Source organism: Saccopteryx bilineata, chromosome X, assembly GCF_036850765.1.
Source record: "Saccopteryx bilineata isolate mSacBil1 chromosome X, mSacBil1_pri_phased_curated, whole genome shotgun sequence".
Classification (NCBI taxonomy): domain Eukaryota; kingdom Metazoa; phylum Chordata; class Mammalia; order Chiroptera; family Emballonuridae; genus Saccopteryx; species Saccopteryx bilineata.
The window spans coordinates 72,552,454-72,575,168 of record NC_089502.1 but is presented as its reverse complement, the minus strand read 5'-3'; the positions used below and the strand labels follow the sequence as shown (position 1 = coordinate 72,575,168).

Here is a 22,715-nt window from a genome sequence, read left to right as displayed (position 1 = left end):
TTTTTTTGCATTAGGACATTTATTCATGCTGGGTCATTTTTCCTTTCTACTCTGCCTAAGACAGAAGCAACAGCAGTTAGGTGTCCTCAAAGATACTTCACATAATTTTGGCAAAAGAAGACTGTGCTTCAGCTTAATCAGCCATGAACAATAGATAATAATCTTTATATCACTTACCTCATATGAATGTTGTATGGAAAAAATAATATTGGATGCAAAAATGTTTTTTAAACTGTTAATAACTGGTTATATGTGAGAGATTGTAATTATTCTCTATCCCCCCAAGTAGAAGCCAGCTTCATATATATATAATTTATATATATACTTTATATATATAATTTATAAATATATATATTTATATAATATATATATAATTTCCAGTTGAGTGATACAGCCACCAACTGTGTGAACTTTGGCCTATTTCTCTGCCTCTATGCCTCAGTTTCTTCATATTCAAATTGGGATTAATAAACATCCCTGCTATGGTTTCTTTTAAGGATTTAATTAATTATTACATGTAAAACCTTTAAAAGAGTTGCTGATACATGGTCAAGACTATATAAGCATTACCTGTTTTAGATTGCCTTCTCCAGAGTGAGAGAAAAAAGTAAGAGGATGCATAAATCAAGTGACATGGAAGCTACTACTTATCTTGTAACCTTTTTCCATTAGATTCCTAGTTTTTTGTGTTTTGTACCCATAGACCTCCCATCATGGATTGCCAAGAAAATGAGTACTGGGACCAATGGGGACAGTGTGTCACTTGTCAACTGTGTGGGCCTGGACAAGAGCTCTCCAAGGTAAGTCCCCATGGTCAGAATATTTCTTCTGTTACATTTTAGAAGCCATTTGACAATTGAGAGAGTCCAAGATTAAGAGAGCTCCACTTGTGCCTAGTACAATTCAATGGAGAAAATACAGAATTCAAAAATTATGACAATAGCTGTCACAGTTCCAACAAAAAGTCAACCTGGCAAGATGGATGTCAGAGGAGGGTTCCATGAGATAATAGGGTATGTCAAGAACAGATGTGGAATGCAGAGGCCTAGGAAGAGGCCTAGGAAGACTGCTTGGCATTGAGAAGATCTGTCAACTAAAGCAGGCTCCACACATTTGAGATTCAGAAGCCATATATCATATCTAGGGAATGAGAAAGAGAGAGCTAAGAAGGTTGAGGAAGCTGTTTGAGGAAGGATTAAGGGACAAAGAATTAGGGAGGGTCTATAATATCGGTTGGTAGTATGGGTTAGAACAAAACAACCAACAATACAGGCACTTTTTGCTCTGCCCTAGCATGCAAAGATGGAGCCACTTTATCATCATCATCATCTTCTTCATCATCATCGTTATTCCCATCATATTTTCTTTCCTGGGGTTCCTGTTGGTCCCAGAACCCGGCATCTTGTTAAATTTAGGCTGAAATTGGGGCCAAAGTGTCTGGGAGCAAACAGCCAACATTTTTTTTTCACATTCACATCTTTCTAAACATATTTTTATTGAATTTATTGGGGTTACATTGGTTAACAAAATATATGTTTCAAATGTACAGTTCTACAATACATCATCTTTACAAGATGGGGAAAAAGTAGGTTTACCATTGTTTGTAAAGAAAATACAATAATTAATATATAATAATATAAGAATAAACTCTGGTTTTTGCATACTCACAGATATATGCCTACTTTTTCCCCACCCTATATATTGTATTGTGTGTTTGCCACTCTAAGTTTACTCTCCTATTATCACCCCTTTACCCTATTCTACCTGCCTTTCTTTCTGGTAATCACCACACTGATGTCCTTCACACTCACATCTTACTGAACACCTTCAAAGTGGCACACATAGTTATAGGCATAATACATATGGTTAAACAGATTAAAACCTTTATCATTGTGGGCATTAACCCTTAACTGGTGAAGCAAACAATGAACAAGATAGATAGATGATAGAAAGATAGATGGTAGATAGATAGATGAAGGTTTAGATATAGAAGTATAATGAGAATTAAATTAGGGTGATTTGATACAGATTGGATGGCTACTTTACGTATGATAGTGGGGGAAGGCTTTTCACCCAAAAACTCAATAAAAAATAAAAAATTGGGAAATTTAAAAATGTTTGCACTTAGAAACAATAAATAAATTTAATTTAGATATTTGAGAAGAAAGTGTATTCTTATTTTGTTAGGATAGTGTTTTATATATGTCAGTTTGGTCTAGTTCGTTTATTTTGTTTTTAAAACCCTCTATATCATTATTGATCTCCCTAGATATTTAATTCATCACTGAAAGTGGGATATTGAATTTTGCAAGTAGTTTTATAGAATTGATATTGTTAATTTAAATTATGTTAAGGGTTTCTTTATAGATTTAGGGGCTTTGTTATTGGGGTATATGTTTTTATAATTCTTATATTTTTGATGTAATGACCCTTTTTTAATATATAATGCTTTCCTTGTCTTTTGTAGAAGTTTTTTTATAAAAGTTCATTTTGTGTTACATTGTTATAGACGCCCGAGGTCTCTTTTTGGTACTATTCACACAGAATGTGTTTCACCCCTTTACATTTAACTTATTTGTGGTTTTGGACATAAAGTGAATCTTTTGTAGACAGAATGTAAGTAAATCACGATTTTTAAACTTTAAGTCTGCCAGTTTGCCTTTTGAGGTTTTAGTCTATTGACATTAAGAGTAATAGTATAAGAGAATTTTTCTGACATTTTGTTATTTGTTTTATATATGTCTTATACCATTTTGTATCCTTTTCCCTACATCATTGTTTCTTTTTTTGTGCTAGTTGATTTTTTTTAGTGAAAAGTTTTAATTTTCTTATTATTTCTTTTGTATATATTTTAGATATTTTATTTGTGGTTACATGTGATTTCCATTTAGCACCCAAAATTTTAATAATGTAATTTGATTAATACCAACTTTAGTAGCATACAAAAACTCTATCTTATTCAGTTTTGTCTTACCTACTTTTGTGGTATTGTGGTTACTTTTGTTATCTTAATCTTTGTGTTTCCAATAACCAATTTATAATTATATTATTTATTTTTATTTTAAATCATATAGAAAACAAAAGGTGAATTTAAAAATAAAAAAGTCCAATAATGCTAACTCTTATATTTGTCCATGTATTTACCAATACCAGAGATATTTATTTTTTTGTATAGCTTTGAATTATTATCCAATAGCAACCCAAAGAACTACCTTTGTATTGCTTGTAGAACTGTTGTAGTGGTATCAAATTCCCTCAGCTTTGTTTATCTAGGAATGTTTTAATTTCTACCTCATTTTGGAAAGGTATTTTTGCTAGATATAAATTTCATGATTAATAATTTAAATTTTTGACACTTAAATATATCATCTTATTGCATTCTTCTTCCACAGTTTCTGAAGAGAAATAGACTTATAATTGACAAGTTGTTTCTTCTTATTGCTTCAAGATATTATACTTGTCTTTAGTTACCTATGTTTTGTTTATAATGTCTCAGTATGGGTCTCTGTTAGCCTTTTCTACTTGAAATTTCTTGAGCATTGTGGGTGTGTTTATGTCTTTCATTAAATTTGGGAAATTTTTAGCATTATTTTTTCAACTATTATTTGTTTTCTTGTATCTCTATTTTTCCTATGGAATTCCTATAATGTGTATATGTTAACCAACCTAACAATTTATCTTCCAACTTCCTTACTTTGTTCGTTTTTTATTTATTTTTTTATTTATTCATTTTAGAGAGGAGAGGGAGAGACAGAGAGAGAGTAGGGGGGGGGAGGAGCTGGAAGCATCAACTCCCATGTGTGCCTTGACCAGGCAAGCCCAGGGTTTCGAACCGGCGACCTCAGCATTTCCAGGTCGACACTTTATCCACTGTGCCACCACAGTTCAGGCCTGTTCGTTTTTTAAAAATGTTTAAACCACTTGATCGTTTCAATTGTCCTGTCTCTATTTTTGCTCATTCTTTGTCTGCTTGCTCAGATCTGCTGTTGAACAAGTCCAGTGAATTTTTAATTTCAGTTAGCTTACTTTTAAGCTCCCATGTTTCTGTTTCATTTCTTTTTTACTTTTTCTTTATTTATATTCTTATTGTGTTTATACATTTACTTTCTAATTTTTAGGGGGGTATTTTTGCCCACATTTTCCTTTGATCATATTTAAGAGAGTACTTTTAGTCTTTATATAGTAAGTAATTCCACTATCTTGATTTTCCCAAGAACATTTTCTGTTAATTTTGTTTCTTCAAATTGGCCATATATTCTTGCTTTTTTGTGCCATGATTTTATTGTTGTTGAAAAATGGTCATTTTTCAATAATATGATAAATCTACAAATCAGATTCTCTCCTTTCCTCACATTTAGCTATTTAATAGAAAACTTTATTTTTTAAAGGCTACAGTAGTCTATTTGTTGAGGTGTTTGTCCAATTATTTTTGCAAAGACTACTATCTGTGGTCACTGAAGTCTGTGTTCCATTATATTGTGTTAATATTTAGACATAAATTTTCTTGAATGTCAAGAGTTAAAAAATCAAACAACATCAACAATTAAAAAAAGAATACCCACACACTCTCACCCCTCATAGTCTTTCTATATTGGCTCTGTGTTGAAGTGCACCTTCAACACTTAACTTGCATATACACTATGGATCAGCCCAGTTTGCATACTTTGGGTCTTTTCTTTGTCTTGCCCTGAGCATATATGTGACTTTCTAAGTTACTTCATATATATAGGCTTCTTAATGTCTCAATTTATTAAAGAATCTCTCCCAGTTGTAGCTTCCAGGATTAGGCTGTCTATTGTGTGTCTTCACCCACTATTTGTTGCCCCAAGCATTTGTGGTTAGTTTGCTCCATAACTTTTTTTTTCTTTTTCAACAAATGCTCACCCCCTTTTCAATTTGGATTCTGAATTGAGTAAAACAGCTAAGCACTATGTGTCAGTTGTTCAGATAACTTCCAGACAGATTAGAACAGACATACACAATAGTTTGTGAATAAGTTTTGCAGAGCTCCCTTGGAAACTAGGGATAAGGCTTTCACACTAAGAACATGGGTAGATATTACTTAAAGTCTGCCTCCACTTTAGAAATGGTACTGCTCTGGGGAGAGGGCTGGGTAAGAAAAAGCAAAAATGGCACAGAAATTTTCTATCATTATAAATTGCTTTTTTCTTGATTTATTAATTGCTTCATTGTGTAAACCTCTGACTATTTTCAAGAGTTATGGCAACACTAATTCTGACAGTTTCGGCTTACTTTTTTATGTTTCTATGGGGGAATAAAAGCTTGGAGCTGCCACTTCTTCAATTGTCCTAACATCCTCTGTAATTTTTAATATATCTATTTCAACATCTTCCTTGGTGTTTCTATGAACCAGAAAATTGAAGTATAAATAAAATTAGGAATATTTTAAGTACAAAATAAGTTAAAGCAATAAGAATTTGGGGGGATACATCTGGAAAAGGCACACATCATTTTAATACATTGGCTAGAAATTGCCTACATGGCCCCATATAAGTTCAGTGAGGTTAAGGAAGGTGGGCTATGATAATCCAGGAGGAAACAACAAATTTGGTAAACCATCCAGTTTCTGACAGAACTACTAAATAATTCATAAGACTATACTTTCAGGGATCATTTCTATAGATTGTTACTAAATAATTCATATCCTTTGATAACTAGAGTTGTGCTTTGAGAAAGAGCTATGGCATAACAGGCGGGAGCATTATACTTAGGTTAAAATGTCATAGCTAGGAGAATATTTATGGGCTATCTATTTCAATCTCTTCTGATTCTCTAAAATGGAGAGGGGCTGGCCAGAGTCACACTGAGTCAATACCAGACTTCAGCTAAAATCCAGGTAAATTACTCATCTCTCCTCTACACCGTTAGGATGCAAACAGTTTTGACCATTACCAAGAGTAAAAAATATTTTTCTTCATTGCAGCCTAACACAAACTTACTTATGTTTTATTTGTAAAATTCCACAAAGCAATACTAAGAGAGATAGTGAATACAGCTATTTGTCAAATCTTTCCAGCTCCTTATTTTCTATAACATTGTAAAATTTTACTTTTTTATTTATAATTACTAATGATCAGGTATATTTGTAGTCAAGGATGTGTAAGCAAAGTAAAATGGGAAGATCCAGTGCACAGTTCACAATATTCTTTTCCCTAATGCTCCAATTACAACAGCACAAAGATGAAGCCTCTATCGGCTATTTAACCAATGAGGATAATATAAAGCAGAACCCCCAAGAAACCTCTGATAGGCAAATAGTGTGAGTGAGAAATAAACTTTTGTGGTTTTTAAGACACTAAGATTTAAAGTTTGATTTTTGCCGTAGCATAACTTAGCTCATGATGACAAGATAAGTACTTAACTTTGGTATATGCTGTGCACTCTGGTATTGATATTATTTTATTTTGTCTTATTTAAATTTTCATTGCTTGTTGCAACCTAGTAATTTGATTTCATGATTTAGTAATGTGCTGCAGTTTGCAGTTTGTAATTTCTATACAATGCCCACTTCTCCCATACCTGACCCTCTATCTAAGCTCCTGTACAGCAGTGTCAGTGACTTCCATTTCCCTGCAGGATTGTGGTTATGGAGAGGGTGGAGATGCATACTGCACAGCCTGCCCTCCCCGAAGATACAAAAGCAACTGGGGCCATCATAGATGTCAGATTTGCATTACCTGTGCTGTCATCAATCGTGTCCAGAAGGCCAATTGTACAGCTACCTCCAATGCTGTCTGTGGAGACTGTCTGCCCAGGTGAGCCAGTTGTATGAAGCCAAGCTGTTCTGCGCCTTCTCTAGCCCTTGACAGTCTTTCTTAACATTATCTCTTAAAGTCTAGTTGAAGTATTCTAACTGTTCATATCATAATGAATTTAAGAGCTCCAATTAAAGAGAAACAGTGTCTTTTCATGATCCCCCTATACATGGTCAGGCACAGATGAGTACTTAACAGCTTTATTATTTATTATTAACCCAGGCCCAAGATTCAAGGTAAATCACACCGTAGACATAAAAGAGATAAGAAAGCAGTTGGTGTCAAAGCAGTACTTTCCTCTCTTGTGATTCTAGTTTCCCTTTTGGCTGTAGCTTGTGGTGAATGAAAGAAGAGGTAGAATATCTGGTACTCTGAGTCAAAATCAGAAATAGAGACAGAGAACTCATGAGGGGTGGTGTGTGCGAGCTTTGAGGGCAGAAAGACTCCTAAGAGCAACATTTGGTCTAAGGAAGGACAAATCGAAAAGCATTAATTGTTTAATTACCTTTCAATTCCATATTGCTCTAACCCCAGGTTCTACCAAAAGACACGCATTGGAGGCCTACAAGATCAAGAGTGCATTCCATGCACGAAGCAGACTCCCACCTCTGAGCTTCAATGTTCGTATCCAGTTCTCTTCTCTTTTGTCTTTCACAGCCCATGGGGTGGCAGTAAGACAGGGAAGTAAAGACTTCTCTTGCTCCCTCATTCTCTTTCCTGTATGGTAGATTGACAGAGGAATAATCTAGATTTGAATCTGGCTTTACAATGTATGATCTTTGTAACCCTCTGTAAATTATTGAAATTTATTAAGCTTCATTTCCCTCATCTGAAAAAAAAATAAAAGTGATAACAATCATTGTTTTTCATTCCTCATGGAATTGCTATCTAGGTCTAAAGAAATAATAGATTCAGAAAGCTGCTTATAAATTAAAACATGTGTATACTTGTGGAAGATAATGATGATAATGATGATATAAAGTTTATAGGAGTCCCTAGTGCTTAGGACTGGTAAAGACTGAATGAAGTACTAGTATCTAGTCTATGCCTTTATCACTACCATTTTTATCTGTTTATTATTTTTATCTATCTAACATCTATATATTTACTCATGTATTCTTTTTAAATTATTGATATCTATTTAAATCATAAAGTATTTCAAATATGTAGAAATATATAAATGCAGAAAAAATAGAAATAAAAACACATAGTAATACAATATACATAATTAATAAATCATAACATTTTGCCTATTTGCTTCAGTTTTCTCAAAGAATGAAAACTCCATACATTCTTGGAATTACCATCCAAGAATATTATATCCATCAAACTTATCCTTCAAATATGAAAGAGAAATAAAACTTGTGTGTGTGTGTGTGTGTGTGTGTGTGTATGTGTGACAGAGATAGAGAGAAAGACAGTGAGAGGGACATATAGAGACAGCCAGACAGGAAGGAAGAGAGATAAGAAGTGGAATTTCCTTTTTCATCCTCTCTGAATTCAATTCTCTTCTTACCTCTCCCAAGGCAACCACTATGATATTGTATGTATCTTGCTCGTAGGTTTTGCTACAGAAATGACCCCCAAAATTTCAGTTACCTAATATAATGTAAGTTTGTTTTTCACTATGCAAAGGTCTTACTCCAACTTGTGACTTTACCATCTAGATCATGTAACTTCCAGGATAATGGGACATGAAAAGAGATGGAAAAGGCATGCTGGCTTTTAACTACTTTGGTCTACAAGTGATACATATTAGTTCTACTTACAGTCCATTGGCCAGAGGTATTCTGATGGTCTTACTACAGGAATGTATGGAGAGCCTCAAATCCAAGAAACAAAGAGAACACTTAGTTACCACAACCTAAACATATCGTAATAAAATTGTCAAAAATCAATGACAAAGCAAGAATTCTCAATGCAGCAAGGGAAAGGGAAAACATAACATATAAAGAAAAGCCCATTAGGTTATTATCAGATATCTCAGCAGAAACTCTACAGCCAGAAGAGAGTGGACCCAAACATTCAAAGTACTGAAAGAGAGGAATTACCATCCAAGAATATTATATCCATCAAACTTATCCTTCAAATATGAAGGAGAAATAAAATCTTGTGTGTGTGTGTGTGTGTGTGACAGAGATAGAGAGAAAGACAGAGAGAGGGACAGATAGAGACAGACAGATAGGAAGGAGGAGAGACAAGAAGCATCAATTCTTCATTGCAGCTCCTTAGTTGTTCATTAATTGTTTTCTCATATGTGCCTTGACTGGGAGACTAAAGCAGAACAAGTGACCTCCTACTCAAGACAGCAACCTTGAGCTTCAAGTCAGCAACCTTTAAGCTCAAGCCAGCAACCATGGGGTCATGTCTATGATTCCAAGCTTAAGCCAACAACCCCATGCTCAAGCTAGTGAGCTCATGCTGAAGCATGCAGAAAATACTCAATGGGGTTATTCCACAGGAAACAAAGAACAAAACAAATCAAAACTACAAGTGAAAGCTCCAACAAGGTCACAATACAAACAAGGATAACCTGTGACAACAAAAACATAAAAGGGGAGTGGATAAATATCTGCAGTAGTGAAGGAGAATGGAATGCAGAAGCATTCATAAGACAAATAACTCTTGTACATATGAACACTCTTTTTCTTTAACTAATGGTAACCACCCTAGAAAAAGCCACTACTGAAAAACACAGCTAAAAAAAAAAAAAGAAGAAGAAACAGGGAAAGAAGTACGGAATACACCAAAACAAAAATAGCTGACTGAAACAAAAAAGAATAGAACCAAACAAGACACAGAACTGCCAGAAAACAAGACATTAAATGGTTATAGGGAATTCTCAAGTGTGAATAATTACCCTAAATTTAAATGGGTAGAACTCACCAGTAAAGAAGCACAGAGTAGCAGATCATAAAGTAAAACACAACCATATGCTGCCTTCAAGAAACACATCTAAGCTGCAAGGGCAAAAGTAGACTCAAAGTGAAAGGTTGGAATACGATTCTCCAACAAATAGTATACGAAGAAAAGCCATACTCATATTAGGAAAAGCTGACTTAAAAACAACAAAGGTAAACAGAGATAAAGATGGACATTTCATAATAATAAAGAGGACATGGTATCAAGAAGACATAACATAACACATCTTAAATGTCAAAATAACGTAGAGATGTTTCTTCTGAACATATGTACACTGATTTATCAATGTCACTCCATTAAAATTAATAAAAAAATAAAATAAAATAATTAAGAAAAATCTTTTGGGGCAAAAGCCCTTCCCCAACACATATTAACATAATCATGCCCATCCCAAGCAATCACCTGGGCGACAGGCTTCCATGTGGGCAGCACCATCTTTAACAAAGTGAGCGTAATACATTTTATCTTCCCAACAAGCCCCAAGGGTCACTGGCTTGGATCCAGGGCACTGGCTTGAGCAAGGGGTCACTGGCTCTGCTGGAGCTCCCTGGTCAAGGCACATATGAGAAGCAATCAATGAACAACTAAAGTGCCACAACTACAAGTTGATGCTTCTCATTTCTCTCCCTTCCTGTCTTTTTCTCTCTCACTAAAAGAAGAAGAAAAGGAAGAAGAAAATAATAGGCATGTCAAAGGCTTGTAATATGTTGTGATAACTGGGTTTAATAAGTACAATATTAAAACAAAAGCCATGAGTCTTTTAAGCCCAATGTATAAAGACATACTCTGAGTTATAACTCAGTGGCACAACTGGGAGAAAAAATAATGAGTGAGAGGAGCACAGAAATAAAATTCCTGATGCCCAGTGACCATCAGTTTTCTTTCTCTTTCCTAAAGGAAAAACCAAGATAGTCCCTGTTGGTCAAATAAATTTGTAAATATAACATATATGTTTACTTGCTTATAGTTTGCATTGGGTGTGGGAGACAGGCTGTAAGCCAACAAAGTCATTATAGCCTAAGGCTTAGTTTTAAGACTAAACCTTTCCCACCCTTTTAATACTAAGATCGTCTCAACACTAAGCTTTTCCCCACACCCTTAACTGTTGCATGATGTGGGGTGGTGCACTTTTATGAGGAATCCCATTTATGCCTCAGATAAGTGGCTTTGTATCAGAGACTTCCTTATTTGTATACTGGCTTAAAGGCTTTAATTTCTACACTATAAAATAAGGTGAGACCAGGGGCTCTCGCTCACTGGGATCCTGAAATTAACATTGCAGAGGAGAAGCAGCCAAGATGGTGGAGTGCTGAAGGAGAAGCCATTTTGTGCAGAGTTTGTGCAAAGAGAAGGAGATGGGGAACAGAGTTGAATATAGCTGGTGAGGTACAAACTTTTGATCCAGGGAAAAGTGGGATAAGTCAGTGGCTTTGGGAGCCCTGAATGGAAAGGGAAATGTTTTCCCACTGTGTGTATTTCTCGCCCGCCGGGTGTGAGCTAGGATTAAAGGTAATGGCCCACCCAAAAATAAATAAATAAATAAATAAATAAATAAATAAATAAATAAATAAAACTTCTTAATATATATGCACCGAACCAGGGAGCACCAAAATATATAAGACATCTACTAACTGATCTAAAAATAGAAGCAGAAAAATATAACCAATCATTCTTGGAGATTTAAACACACTATTGATGGCTTCAGATAGATCATTCAAACAAAAAATCAATATAAAACATTGGTCTTAAATGACAATCTGGACCAAATGGACATAATAGTCATTTATAGAAAATTTTATCCCAAAATGTCCACTGGGGAACAATTTTTTTTCATTTTCTGTTGCATGAGGTTTTACAACTGTTTCTATATATATCTTCATCACTGATTCCAAATCTGAAATCTATTTTTTTGGTTCATGCTCTAGTTTTTATGCAATTTTAATTTCTTTTTGTTACAGGTAATGGCATGCATTGGTTTTTAAATTGGAGTTAAAAGGCAATGACTCTTAGATTGAACATAAACACAAGGCAATTAATGTTTTACAAACACTTTTACATAATTGTAGTTGTTTTTAAATGTAAAAAATTATTATCTGATAAAAACACCCCATTATTTTGTTTTAAGATTGAATCATGGCTTCTTCAAGTAGGCATAAATGTAAGAATAGTCCTGACACCTTCTGTTATATATGTGGCTGTTACACACTTCAATGTCAAAGGTAAAATATTTCATCATCTGTGACATGTGCATATATAGCCTATTTTCAAGTTCCCCTTGGTGATCAAGACAAGAATTGGGCTCTTCATATTGTGTGTCATAATTGTGAGGAAATACTTAGTGACTAGACAAAAGGAAAACACAAAGAAATGCCTTTTGATATTCTCATGGTTTGGCATGAACCTAAGGACCACAGCAGTGACTGTTATTTCTGTCTGATCCATACAAAGGGCATTGGCAAGAAAAAAATGGCATATGATCGCATATCCTAATATCCCTTCAGTAATACGACCTACCTACACTCTGAGACACTCCCGGTTCTAGTTTTCAATGGTTCTATTTCTCCTAGGGATGAAGAAAATGAACATGGTGATCAAGTGTATTTTGATAAGAAGCATGAGGAAATGGTTGTAGAATCTGAAAGGTCTTCTTCTGCCAAGCAGTCATTAACCCCTCAGCAGTTTAGCCAACCTGAATTAAATGACTTAGTAAGAGATTTAGGCCTATCAAAGAAAGCAGCTGAGTTATTAGTCTCCAAGATTCAAGAAAAGAATTTACTTCACCAGTCAACTAAAGTATCCCATTTCAGGAAGCGTGAACAAATTTTTGTGGACTTTTTTTCCAAAGACAAACACTTTGTTTACTGTCATGATATCAGTAGTTTTCTCAGTCAGCTAGGTGTTACCACTTACAGTTCAATAGAATGGTGGCTATTTCTTGACAGCTCTAAATGGAGTCTGAAATGTGTTTTCCTACACAACGGTAATGTTTATGCAACAGTTCCAATTGGTTATTCAACTCATCTGCGACAAGATTATAATGACATAAAAATTGTCCTTGACTTTCTGAAGTTTGTGGAGCATAACTGAATCATTTGTGTGGATCTTAAAATGGTAAATTTTCTGCGAGGACAACAGAGACGTTTCATGAAGTATCCTTGCTTTCTGTGTTTGTGGGACAGCCGAGCTCAGGATAAACACTGGACATAGAAGGAGTGGCCGAAATGTGAAGCTCTGGAAGTAGGGATGCAAAATATTGTGAATAAACCTATAGTTATTCAAGACAGGATCATTTTTTCCCCACCTCACATCAAAATTGGCTTAATGAAGCAGTTCAGGCTTTGAATAATGAATGGTTTCAACAAATTATTTTTGCTTTTCCTGCCTTGTCTTTCGAGAAGATAAAAGCAGGTGTATTTGATGGACCTCCAATTCGAACCCTCATACATGATGAAGAATTTTCCAGGAAGATGAATAAGAAGGAGAAAACGGTATGGCAGTCTTTTGTGGCAGTTACAAAGAACTTCCTTGGCAACAAAAAAGCAGAAAACTATGAACTTCTGGTTCAAAAGATACTGTTGGCTTTCTGCAACACTGGATGTAATATGAGGGTTAAGATTCACTTCCTGAACAGTCACCTTGATAAGTTTCCCAAAAATTTTGGAGCTGTTAGTGATGAGCAGACTACTGCTGGAGCATCAAACAAGATTGTCCTCAACAAGTATAGAAATGCAAGACCTACAAATGCAAATTTTTCCTGAGTAGAATTTAAATAAGTTTTGCACAAATTTTATTATTAAAATAAGTGTTTTAATATGTTCTATTTCAAAACTGTAGACAAATTCTGATTCAATCTTATCTTTTAGTATATTAGTGTACTTATTGCATTATATAAATTACTATATTTTCACAAAGATGTTGCCCAAGAAGACATTCTACTTCATTATGTTAAAGTAAATGTTGAAAATTTTACAAGATTAAAACCTAAAATTTTGAATTGCAAAAAAACTGTAGCTTACAGAGAAAAACTAATGTCAGATTTGAGATCAGCACACTCGAATTAGGTAAGAACAAGTGTTTTTGTGGATGCAACAAAAATTTTGTTCCCCAATGTTACACATTCTTCTTCAGTGTGCATGGAACATTCTCAAGGTTAGACCATATGTTTGGCCACAAAACAAACATCAACAAATTCAGAAAGATTGAAATTATACAAAGCACATTCTCTGATCGTATGGCTTTAAAATTACAATTCAACTGCAAAGATGAAGTAAAGAAACCAATTAAAATATGGAAATTAAACAATATACTTCTAAAAACTGACTAGGTCAAAGAAGAAAAAAAAGCAGAGATCGAAAGATATATACAGAAAAATGAAAATGACAATAAGATATATCAAAATTTCTAGAATGCAGCGAAAGCAGTAATAAGAGGGAAATTTATATCATTACAGGCTTATATCAAGAAACAAGAGAGACCTCAAGTAAACAATCTAATATCACTCCTTAAGGAACTAAGGGAAGAATAACAAAGGCAACTTAAAGTCAGCAGAAGAAAATAAATAGTAAAAATTGGAAGATAAATAAATGAAATAAGGAGTAAAAAACTATAGAAAAAATTAATACAACAAAGAGCTGGTTCTTTGAAAAGAACAAAGAAATCACCAAACCACTGGCTAGACTCACTAAGGAAAAAAAGAAGAAAAACTCATATGAACAAAATCTGAAATGAAAGACAAGAAATTACCACACACATCATAGATATACAAAGGATCATAGTACAATATTATGAAAGATTATATACCAACAAATTCAAGAACCTAGAGGAAATGGATAAATTCCTAGACTTATACAATCTTCTTTGACTGAGTCATGAAGAAATGGAAAATCTCAATAGACCTGTAATCAGGGAGGAGGTTGAAACAACTATCAAAAACAAAAGTCCAGGACCTCATTGCTACACTAGTGAATTCTACCAAACATTCAAAGAAGATTTGGTACCTATCCTTCTCAAAGTCTTCTGAAATTAGAAGAGGAAGCAATGCTCTCCAATACATTTTATGAGGCCAACATAACACTCATACCAAAACCTGGCAAGGACAACACAAATAAAAAAAAATCTATATACCAATATCTTTAATGAATACAGATGTAAAAATTCTAAAGAAAATAATAGCAAATCAAATACAACAATCCATGAAAAAAAATAATACAACATGATCAAGTGGGATTCATTGCAGGAGCACAAGGATGATTCAACATAAGGAAACTGATCAAAGTCATACACCACATCAACAAAACAAAGAACAAAAATTATATGATCTTATCAACAGAAGCAGAAAAAGCACTTGATAAGATACAACATCCCTTTATGTTTAAAACACTCAATAAAATAGGAATAGAAGGAAAGTACCTCAACATAATAAAGGCCATATATGACAAATCATCAGCTAAAATCATACTAAATGATGAAAAAATGAAAGCTTTTCTTTTAAAATCAGGAACAAGACAAGGCTGCACACTCTCTCCACTCTTATTCAACACAGTTCTGGAAGTTTTACCCGGAGCAATCAGGCAAGAGAAAGAAATAAAAGGCATACATATTTGAAAAGAAGAAGTAAAGGTATCACTTTTTTATATGACATAATCCTGTATATAGAAAACCCCCAATACTCCACCAAATAAATATTAGAAACAATAAACTAATGTAGTAAAGTCATAGGATACAAAATCAATATACAAAAGTCCACTGCTTTCCTGTATGCCAACAATGAAATATTTGAAAATAAACTCAAAAAACAATTCATTTTATAATTGCAACCAAAAAATATATATACTTAAGAATAATCTTAACAAAGGATGTTAGGAGCATATATACTGAAAACTACAAAACATTACTGAGAGAAATTTAAAAAGACAGAATGAAATGGAAAAATATTCCATTTCATGGATTAGAAGATTCAACATAGTTAAAATGGCCATATTACCCAAAGTAATATAGAAATTTAATGAAATCCCCATCAAAATCTCAATGTCATTTTTTAAAGAAATAGAAAAAATATATTACCAGGTTTGTATGGAACCATAAAAAAAAACCCCAAATAACCAAATCAGTCTTGAGGAAAAAGAATGAAGCCAGAAGTATGACACTACCTGACTTCAAATTATACTATTGAGCCACAATAATCAAAACCACATGGTATTGGCAATAAAACAGAGATACAGACCAATGGAACAGAATTGAGAGCCCAGAAGTAAAACCACATATATATGATCAAATCATCTTAGACAAAAGAACCAAAAACACACAATGTAGAAAAGAAAACCTTTTCAGTAAATGGTGCTGGGAAAATTGGAAAGCCACATGCAAAAGACTGGAATTTGACTACAATTTTTGCCCCTGCACAAAAATTAATTCAAAATGGATCAAAGAACTAAATACAAGATCTGAAACAATAAATTACATAGAAGAAAACATAGCTAATAAGCTAATGGACCTTGTCTGTAGAGAACAATTGATGAATTTAACCCCAAAGGCAAAGGAAGTAAAGGCAAAAATAAATGAATGGGACTATATCAAACTAAAATGCTTCTATACAGCAGAAACTGACATCAAAACAAATAGGGAGCCAGTTAAATGAGGGATGATATTTGCAAACAACAGCTCCAATAAGGAGTTAATATCCAAAATATATAAAGAACTCACAAAGCTCAGCAAACCATCCAATTAAAAAATGGGGAGAGGACCTGAACAGACACTTCTCTCAAGAGGACATACAAATGGCTAACAGATATATGAAAAGATGTTCATCTTTATTAGCTATTTGAGAAATGCAAATCAAAACTACAATGAGATACCACCTCACACCTGTTAGACTGGCTATTATCAACAAGACAGATAATAATGAGTGTTGGAGAGGCTGTGGTGAAAAAGGAACCCTCATTTGCTGCTGGTGGGAATGAGTACAAACATTATGGAACAAAGTATGGTGGTTCCTCAAATAAAATTAAGAATAGAATTATCATATGACCCAGCAATACTCCTACTGGGTATCTACCCTCAAAACACAAAAATTTGGGTACATAAAGACACATTCAGCCCTATGTTCATTACAGCATTGTTCACAGTGGCCAAGACATGGAAACAACCAAAAAGCCCTTCAATAGATTATTGGATAAAGAAAATGTGGTACATATATACTATGGAATACTACCCAGCCATAAGTAATGATGACATCGGATCATTTACAACAACATGGATGGATCTTGAGAACATTATACTGAGTGAAATAAGTAAATCAGAAAAAGCTAAGAACTGTATGATTTCACACATAGGTGGGATATAGAACTGTGACTTCTCCATGTAGATCAAATGAAGTGTTTACCAGGGGGAAAGGGAGGTGGAAGAGGAGGAGGGAGTGGGGAGAAGAATGTAAAGAAGGACAAATATAAGGTGATGGAAAATTATTTGACTTTGGGTGATGGGTATACAACATAATCAACAGTTTAAATGCTATAAAAATGTTTACCTGAAACCTGTGTACTCTTAATGATCAATGTCATCATGTTAAAATTAATTTTCTAAATAAAATTTAAAAATTAAAGCAACAAACAAAAGAATGTATGAACAATGCATGGAAGCATGTGAAAATTGTTGAGCACTATGACCTTCCCATCTCTACCCATGTTTTAATACTTATATTCTCTTGTGACATATGTATATATTTACAGGCAATATATGCTGTTATTTATATTTTATTATGATTCATTTAAATGACATTAAGCTACATACTTCTTCTGATTTGTTTTCTTCTCTGGATTATTTATATTAATGCATAGAATTATTTTATTTTAAGTGTTATATAATAACATTACATTATAAGATTACATCATGATTTATTTATCCTGTGCCCCGTGGATGAACAATTTGGTTTGTTTCCATTTTTCTAGCTTATATAACTCAATTTGTCATGGAAAGATCATGGGATATGTACATCTTCAAGTAATTGTACTGACTTAATCAGTTTGTGTTTTTCTTTATACTTTTGCCTGCGATACAAAGTAAAATCATTGTAGCAGCTCTAATTGTGAAAGGCCCTAGGGAGAGAGTGATGGCCTGAGGAAGTCCAGGCCTAGTGTCAGAGTAATTGTTGACTGCCAACAATGGCTGACCTCCCCCAATTTCTTGTCTCACAGGTGCCTTCCAGTTGAGCTTAGTGAAGGCAGATGTACCCACAGTGCCTCCACAGGAGGCCACACTTGTTGTACTGGTGAGCAGTCTGTTCATGGTGTTTATCCTGACCTTCCTGCGACTCTTCTTCCTCTACTGCAAACAGTTCTTCAACAGACATTGCCAGCCTGGTATGTATAGACATTACACATATGACATGAATCAAGAACAAAGCTATTATTATCAGAAAATAGGAATTTCCTGGGACTAAGAGCTGATAAGCCTTCCATACAGTGCTGGAAAACCCCAGGTGTGAATTATCTGGGAGTGGCAATAAAAAGCACAGGACCACAGATATGACCGCCCATTTATAAGACTTGCTTCATTAAGATACATGGGGTTCATAAAAGAGCACAACATCATGGGAAAACACTTGGAAATAAAATTTGCAAACCTAGGCTCTAAAGCTACTTTTAAATCACTGTAAGTTTAAACAAGTCATCTAATTTCTTTGGGCCCTTTTCTCCCTAATTTTTAAAACTACAGGTGGAGGCCTGACCTGTGGTGGCGCAGTGGATAAAGCGTCGACCTGGAAATGCTGAGGTCGCCAGTTCAAAACCCTGGGCTTGCCTGGTCAAGGCACATATGGGAGTTGATGCTTCCAGCTCCTCCCCCTTCTCTCTCTCTGTCTCTCCTCTCTCTCTCTCTCTCTCTCTCTCTCTCTCTCTCTGTCTCTCCCTCTCCTCTCTAAAATGAATAAATAAAAAAGAAAAAAATAAATTAAAAAAGTTTAAAAAAAAAAAAACTACAGGTGGAATTAGATTAGTTAGTTTTTAAGTTTTTTTTATAATTTTTTCATTTTTACTAATAGGTACAGATTTGAGAACATGTAAGAAATGAAGGAAAGCTGACTGGATTTGAGATATGATTGTAATAAAAGTGGGTGAATTCTTGGGTAACTATTATTGGTGTAGTAATAACCCAAATATAGATAACTGAAAATTCTGTCCAGAGGAGTTAACAAACATGGACTTTTTTTTCCCTAGACAATAATGCTATCCTAAATAACTGGCATCCCATAGGACATAGCCATGTGAAATTACAGACAGAAGGTCATATTTAAATAAGGAGTAAGTGTGATCTGTTTTCAGCACAACTCCAGACATCAGTGAAGAATGGGGAATGGAATAACCAGGTCACTGAAGACAAAGATAGGGGAGGTGGAATAGACTGGACAAGACCAGGAAAGATATAAAAACTCCAGCCAAGTATACTGAGACTCAGCACAGCTTCAGTGTCATCAAGGAACTGAAAGATAGGCAGAGATACCAAAACAGGAACACATGCTTTTAAATAGTGTTTATTTAGTAGGGAAAGGGGAGAATAAAATTTACAGTATACTGGAGTGCTTAAGACTCCTCCTTATCCAACTGTCTACAGGGCCCAAAACAATACAACTTTTACCTTCCTGTATTTGTATGAGAAAATACCTATTATATATCCCTACCTCAGCTACTTTGGCTCTTGAGCCGGCCATGTCAGCTTCAAAAAACCTAACAGACATGTTTAGCTGTACCCCTGGCTTAACTGGAGATTAATCTAGCATTTAATGGGATCAGGGACACATGGGGAACACTGTTGTCCCTTTATGACCTTTATCAAAATCTATTTCTCTCTCCTCTACTCTTTGGAAATTGTGGTTCATGGTAGGCCATCTTGTATTTGACTTTGGAGCTTAGTTTCTCAAATAGTAGCTGCTGCCCAGTCATTGGGCATGGGCATGAAACATGGGCAATGAAACATTTGGGCCACAGGGCCCAGAAATATAAAACACCATCTGACAACAGCCTATCTCCCTTTTTTGACTCAGAGAGAAGAAACTGGTGAGCTTTCTATATTTTTTCTATGTCCTCAACATAATAATGTAGTTTCCTTCTGTGGGGATATAAGATCATGAGGCAGCTCCCTCATGGTCTTCATAGGGGAAAAATGGTTAATGGTGTTTATCAGGAATCACTAATTTCCATGCATACATTGATTGTATAGGTGAGATAGTGTGTGAATTAGATGCAATATAAGATGCATTAGAGAAAAGTAGGGACTATGACAAACTGATGAATTAATCTCTGTTTAAAGGGGAATTTATACTCAGTTTTAATTATTTGTTACTACTTGGGAATATTTAATGTTTCAAGGTCTCCTGGATTTTCAAGAGAAGCCAAAAAACAACAAAAAACAAAACAAAAAAACTCTGTATTTTTGCATAAAGTTGTTTTAAGCTCTGACAGTGAGTTCTAATAAATAATAAAACCATAATCACAATGTTAAGGTCAAGAAGACATAGAAAGACTCTCAGTAACATGATGTTGAATTAGACCTAGGTGTAAAGGATGTATTACTTTTCTAGCACTGACATAACAAATTACCACAGATCCAATGGCCTAAAATGACACCTATTTAATATGTCACTATTTCTATAAAATCAGAAGTTTTATAGGCTCAGCTGAATCTCTGCTTAGAGTCTTTTTTATTTATTAATTTTAGAAAGGAGAGAGAGAGAAAGGAGACAGAGAGAGAAGGGGGAAGGAGCAGGAAGCATCAACTCCCATATATGCCTTGACCAGGCAAGTCCAGGGTTTCGAACCGGCGACCTCAGCATTTCCAGGTCGATGCTTTATCCACTGCGGTACCACAGGTCAGGCCTGTTTAGAGTTTTATAAGGCTGAAATCAAGGTGTTGGAAAGGTTGTGTTACTTTTTGGAAGCTCCAGAGGAGAATCCATTTCCTTGATCATTCAAGAATATGAAAGAATTCAGTTCCTTTCATTTATAGAGCTGAAGTTCTATTTATTTGTTGACTGTCAGCTGAGGGCCATTCTCAGTTTCTAGAAGCCACCTATACTCTGGCTTATGACCCCATTCCATTTTCAAAATTAACAATACTGAGTTGAGTCCTTTGGATGACTCATTTTTTCTTATACTCTCTGGTTTTTGTCCACCCTTCTACTTTTTTTTTTTTTTTTTTTTTTTTTTTTTTTTTTTTTTTTTGCATTTTTCTGAAGCTGAAAACAGGGAGAGACAGTTAGACAGACTCCCACATGTGCCTGACCGGGATCCACCCGGCACGCACACCATAGGGCGACGCTCTGCCCATCCTGGGCGTCGCCATGTTGCGACCAGAGCCACTCTAGCGCCTGAGGCAGAGGCCACAGAGCCATCCCCAGTGCCCGGGCCATCTTTGCTCCAATGGAGCCTTGGCTGCGGGAGGGGAAGAGAGAGACAGAGAGGAAGGCGCGGCGGAGGGGTGGAGAAGCAAATGGGTGCTTCTCCTGTGTGCCCTGGCCGGGAATCGAACCCGGGTCCTCCGCACGCTAGGCCGATGCTCTACCGCTGAGCCAACCGGCCAGGGCCCCCCTTCTACTTTTAAGGACACATGTGATTGCATTGGGCTCATTTAAGTAATCCAAGGTAATTTCCCTATTTTAAATCTCATGATCTTAATACAATCTGAAAAGTGCTCTTGCCATATAACAAACTCACAGGCATAACACAAGAGGATGAAGATCATGGAGTTGGATGTCAAAAATCCTGCTTCCCACAAAGAATTACTCTTTCTTTGGAGAAATAGACTCCTTTTCCTGTTTTACTACCAAGTAGCCTCAATATGTTGATACCCCAAATTAAGTGTGTTTCTTAACAGTGTCACCTCTTCTAGGTGTTAGGTGTTCTAAACCCTAGGAAGAAGAATGGGAGTACCAGCTCCCAGATACTTTCTTATACTGTACTGAGAACCAGGTGCCCTGCTGAAAGGAGCCTCTGCCTTTGGGTGACCCAGTGGCTTTCTGCTTCCAGTTGCAGGAGGTTTGCTGCAGTTTAAGGCTGACGAAGCAGTGGAAGAAGAAGCTCTTTTCCCTACTCCAACCGGCCAGGATACCAGTCCTGAGACCCCACTGAGTGAAAGCATCTATAAAAGCCAACAACCTAAATCCAACTTGGATGATGACCACAGCTCGACTCATGGCTTTCCCACCCAGGAATCTTTTACCATGGCCTCCTGTGCCTCAGAGAGCCACTCCTACTGGATCCACACTCCCATCGAATGCACAGAGCTGGACCTGAATAAGTTTTCCAGCTCTGCCTCATATTCTGTGGCTGAGAACTTGCAGAGGAACACAGCTGAAAGCTCTGGAGAAAGGCTGGAACTCACTGTGCCCTTTGAAGTTCCAAGCCCTTAACTACTGAGGTGAGCTGGAAAGATGGGTAAGAAAGATCAGAAATTGAGGACCACCCCTAAGGAATTCACCTCTTGAGTATGGTTGTTCAGTAGGGCTAGCAGTAGAGGAACAACAAGCTAATATCACTGTTGGATGTTAGAACAGTGGTGATGCAAAACTTTTGATCCAGTCAGATATCACACTTCTGGGTCTCCAAGAAACTGCCTTGGTTGATGTAATACCAGTTTATCATATTCTTTTCCAAGACTCTCAGAATTTCATTATCTAATAGTTATTCAGTGATCTCATTTCATTTATACAATCACCATGGCATAATAGAAAAATATATAGGCCTTGATATCTAAGCCTTATATTTAAATCTGTCTTCATTCACTAATAGGTATGTGAACCTTGTGTAAATCCTGTTACCTCTTTGAACCTCAGACTCTTAATCTGTAAAATGTAGAAAGCATTGCTCACCTCATAAGTTCTTGTGAGGGTGACTGAGAAATGCATGTGCAAGTACCTTTTCTAGTATCTAATACATTAAAGATGTTTAATCTATGTTAATTTTTCTTTTCTCCCCTCCCCACCCTCAATCACAATTTATACATTCATTCATACCCACTACATTCATA

At 35.5% G+C, this 22,715-nt stretch overlaps 1 protein-coding gene, 1 non-coding gene and 1 pseudogene across 4 annotated transcripts; all 3 read left to right on the top strand.

Moving 5' to 3' along the window:
• The first annotated feature begins 713 nt into the window (after nt 1-713).
• Nucleotides 714-22,098, top strand: EDA2R (ectodysplasin A2 receptor). Of its 3 annotated transcripts, none has more exons than XM_066249959.1 (5): nt 714-800; nt 6,598-6,776; nt 7,311-7,396; nt 17,891-18,055; nt 21,722-22,098. In XM_066249959.1, the coding sequence occupies exons 1-5, from the start codon at nt 714-716 to the stop codon at nt 22,096-22,098; spliced, it is 894 nt and encodes a 297-aa protein (XP_066106056.1). The 3 variants fall into 3 exon arrangements, with proteins under 3 accessions (XP_066106056.1, XP_066106055.1, XP_066106057.1); XM_066249958.1 differs by having other exon boundaries at nt 21,716-22,098; XM_066249960.1 differs by lacking the exon at nt 7,311-7,396 and having other exon boundaries at nt 730-800; nt 21,716-22,098.
• Nucleotides 5,613-5,721, top strand: LOC136317925 (small nucleolar RNA U3; annotated as a pseudogene).
• On the top strand, nt 10,367-10,510 carry LOC136318032 (small Cajal body-specific RNA 1). The gene has a single exon (XR_010728000.1). It is a non-coding gene; the product is annotated as a small Cajal body-specific RNA 1 (non-coding RNA).
• Nucleotides 22,099-22,715: the final 617 nt, after the last annotated feature.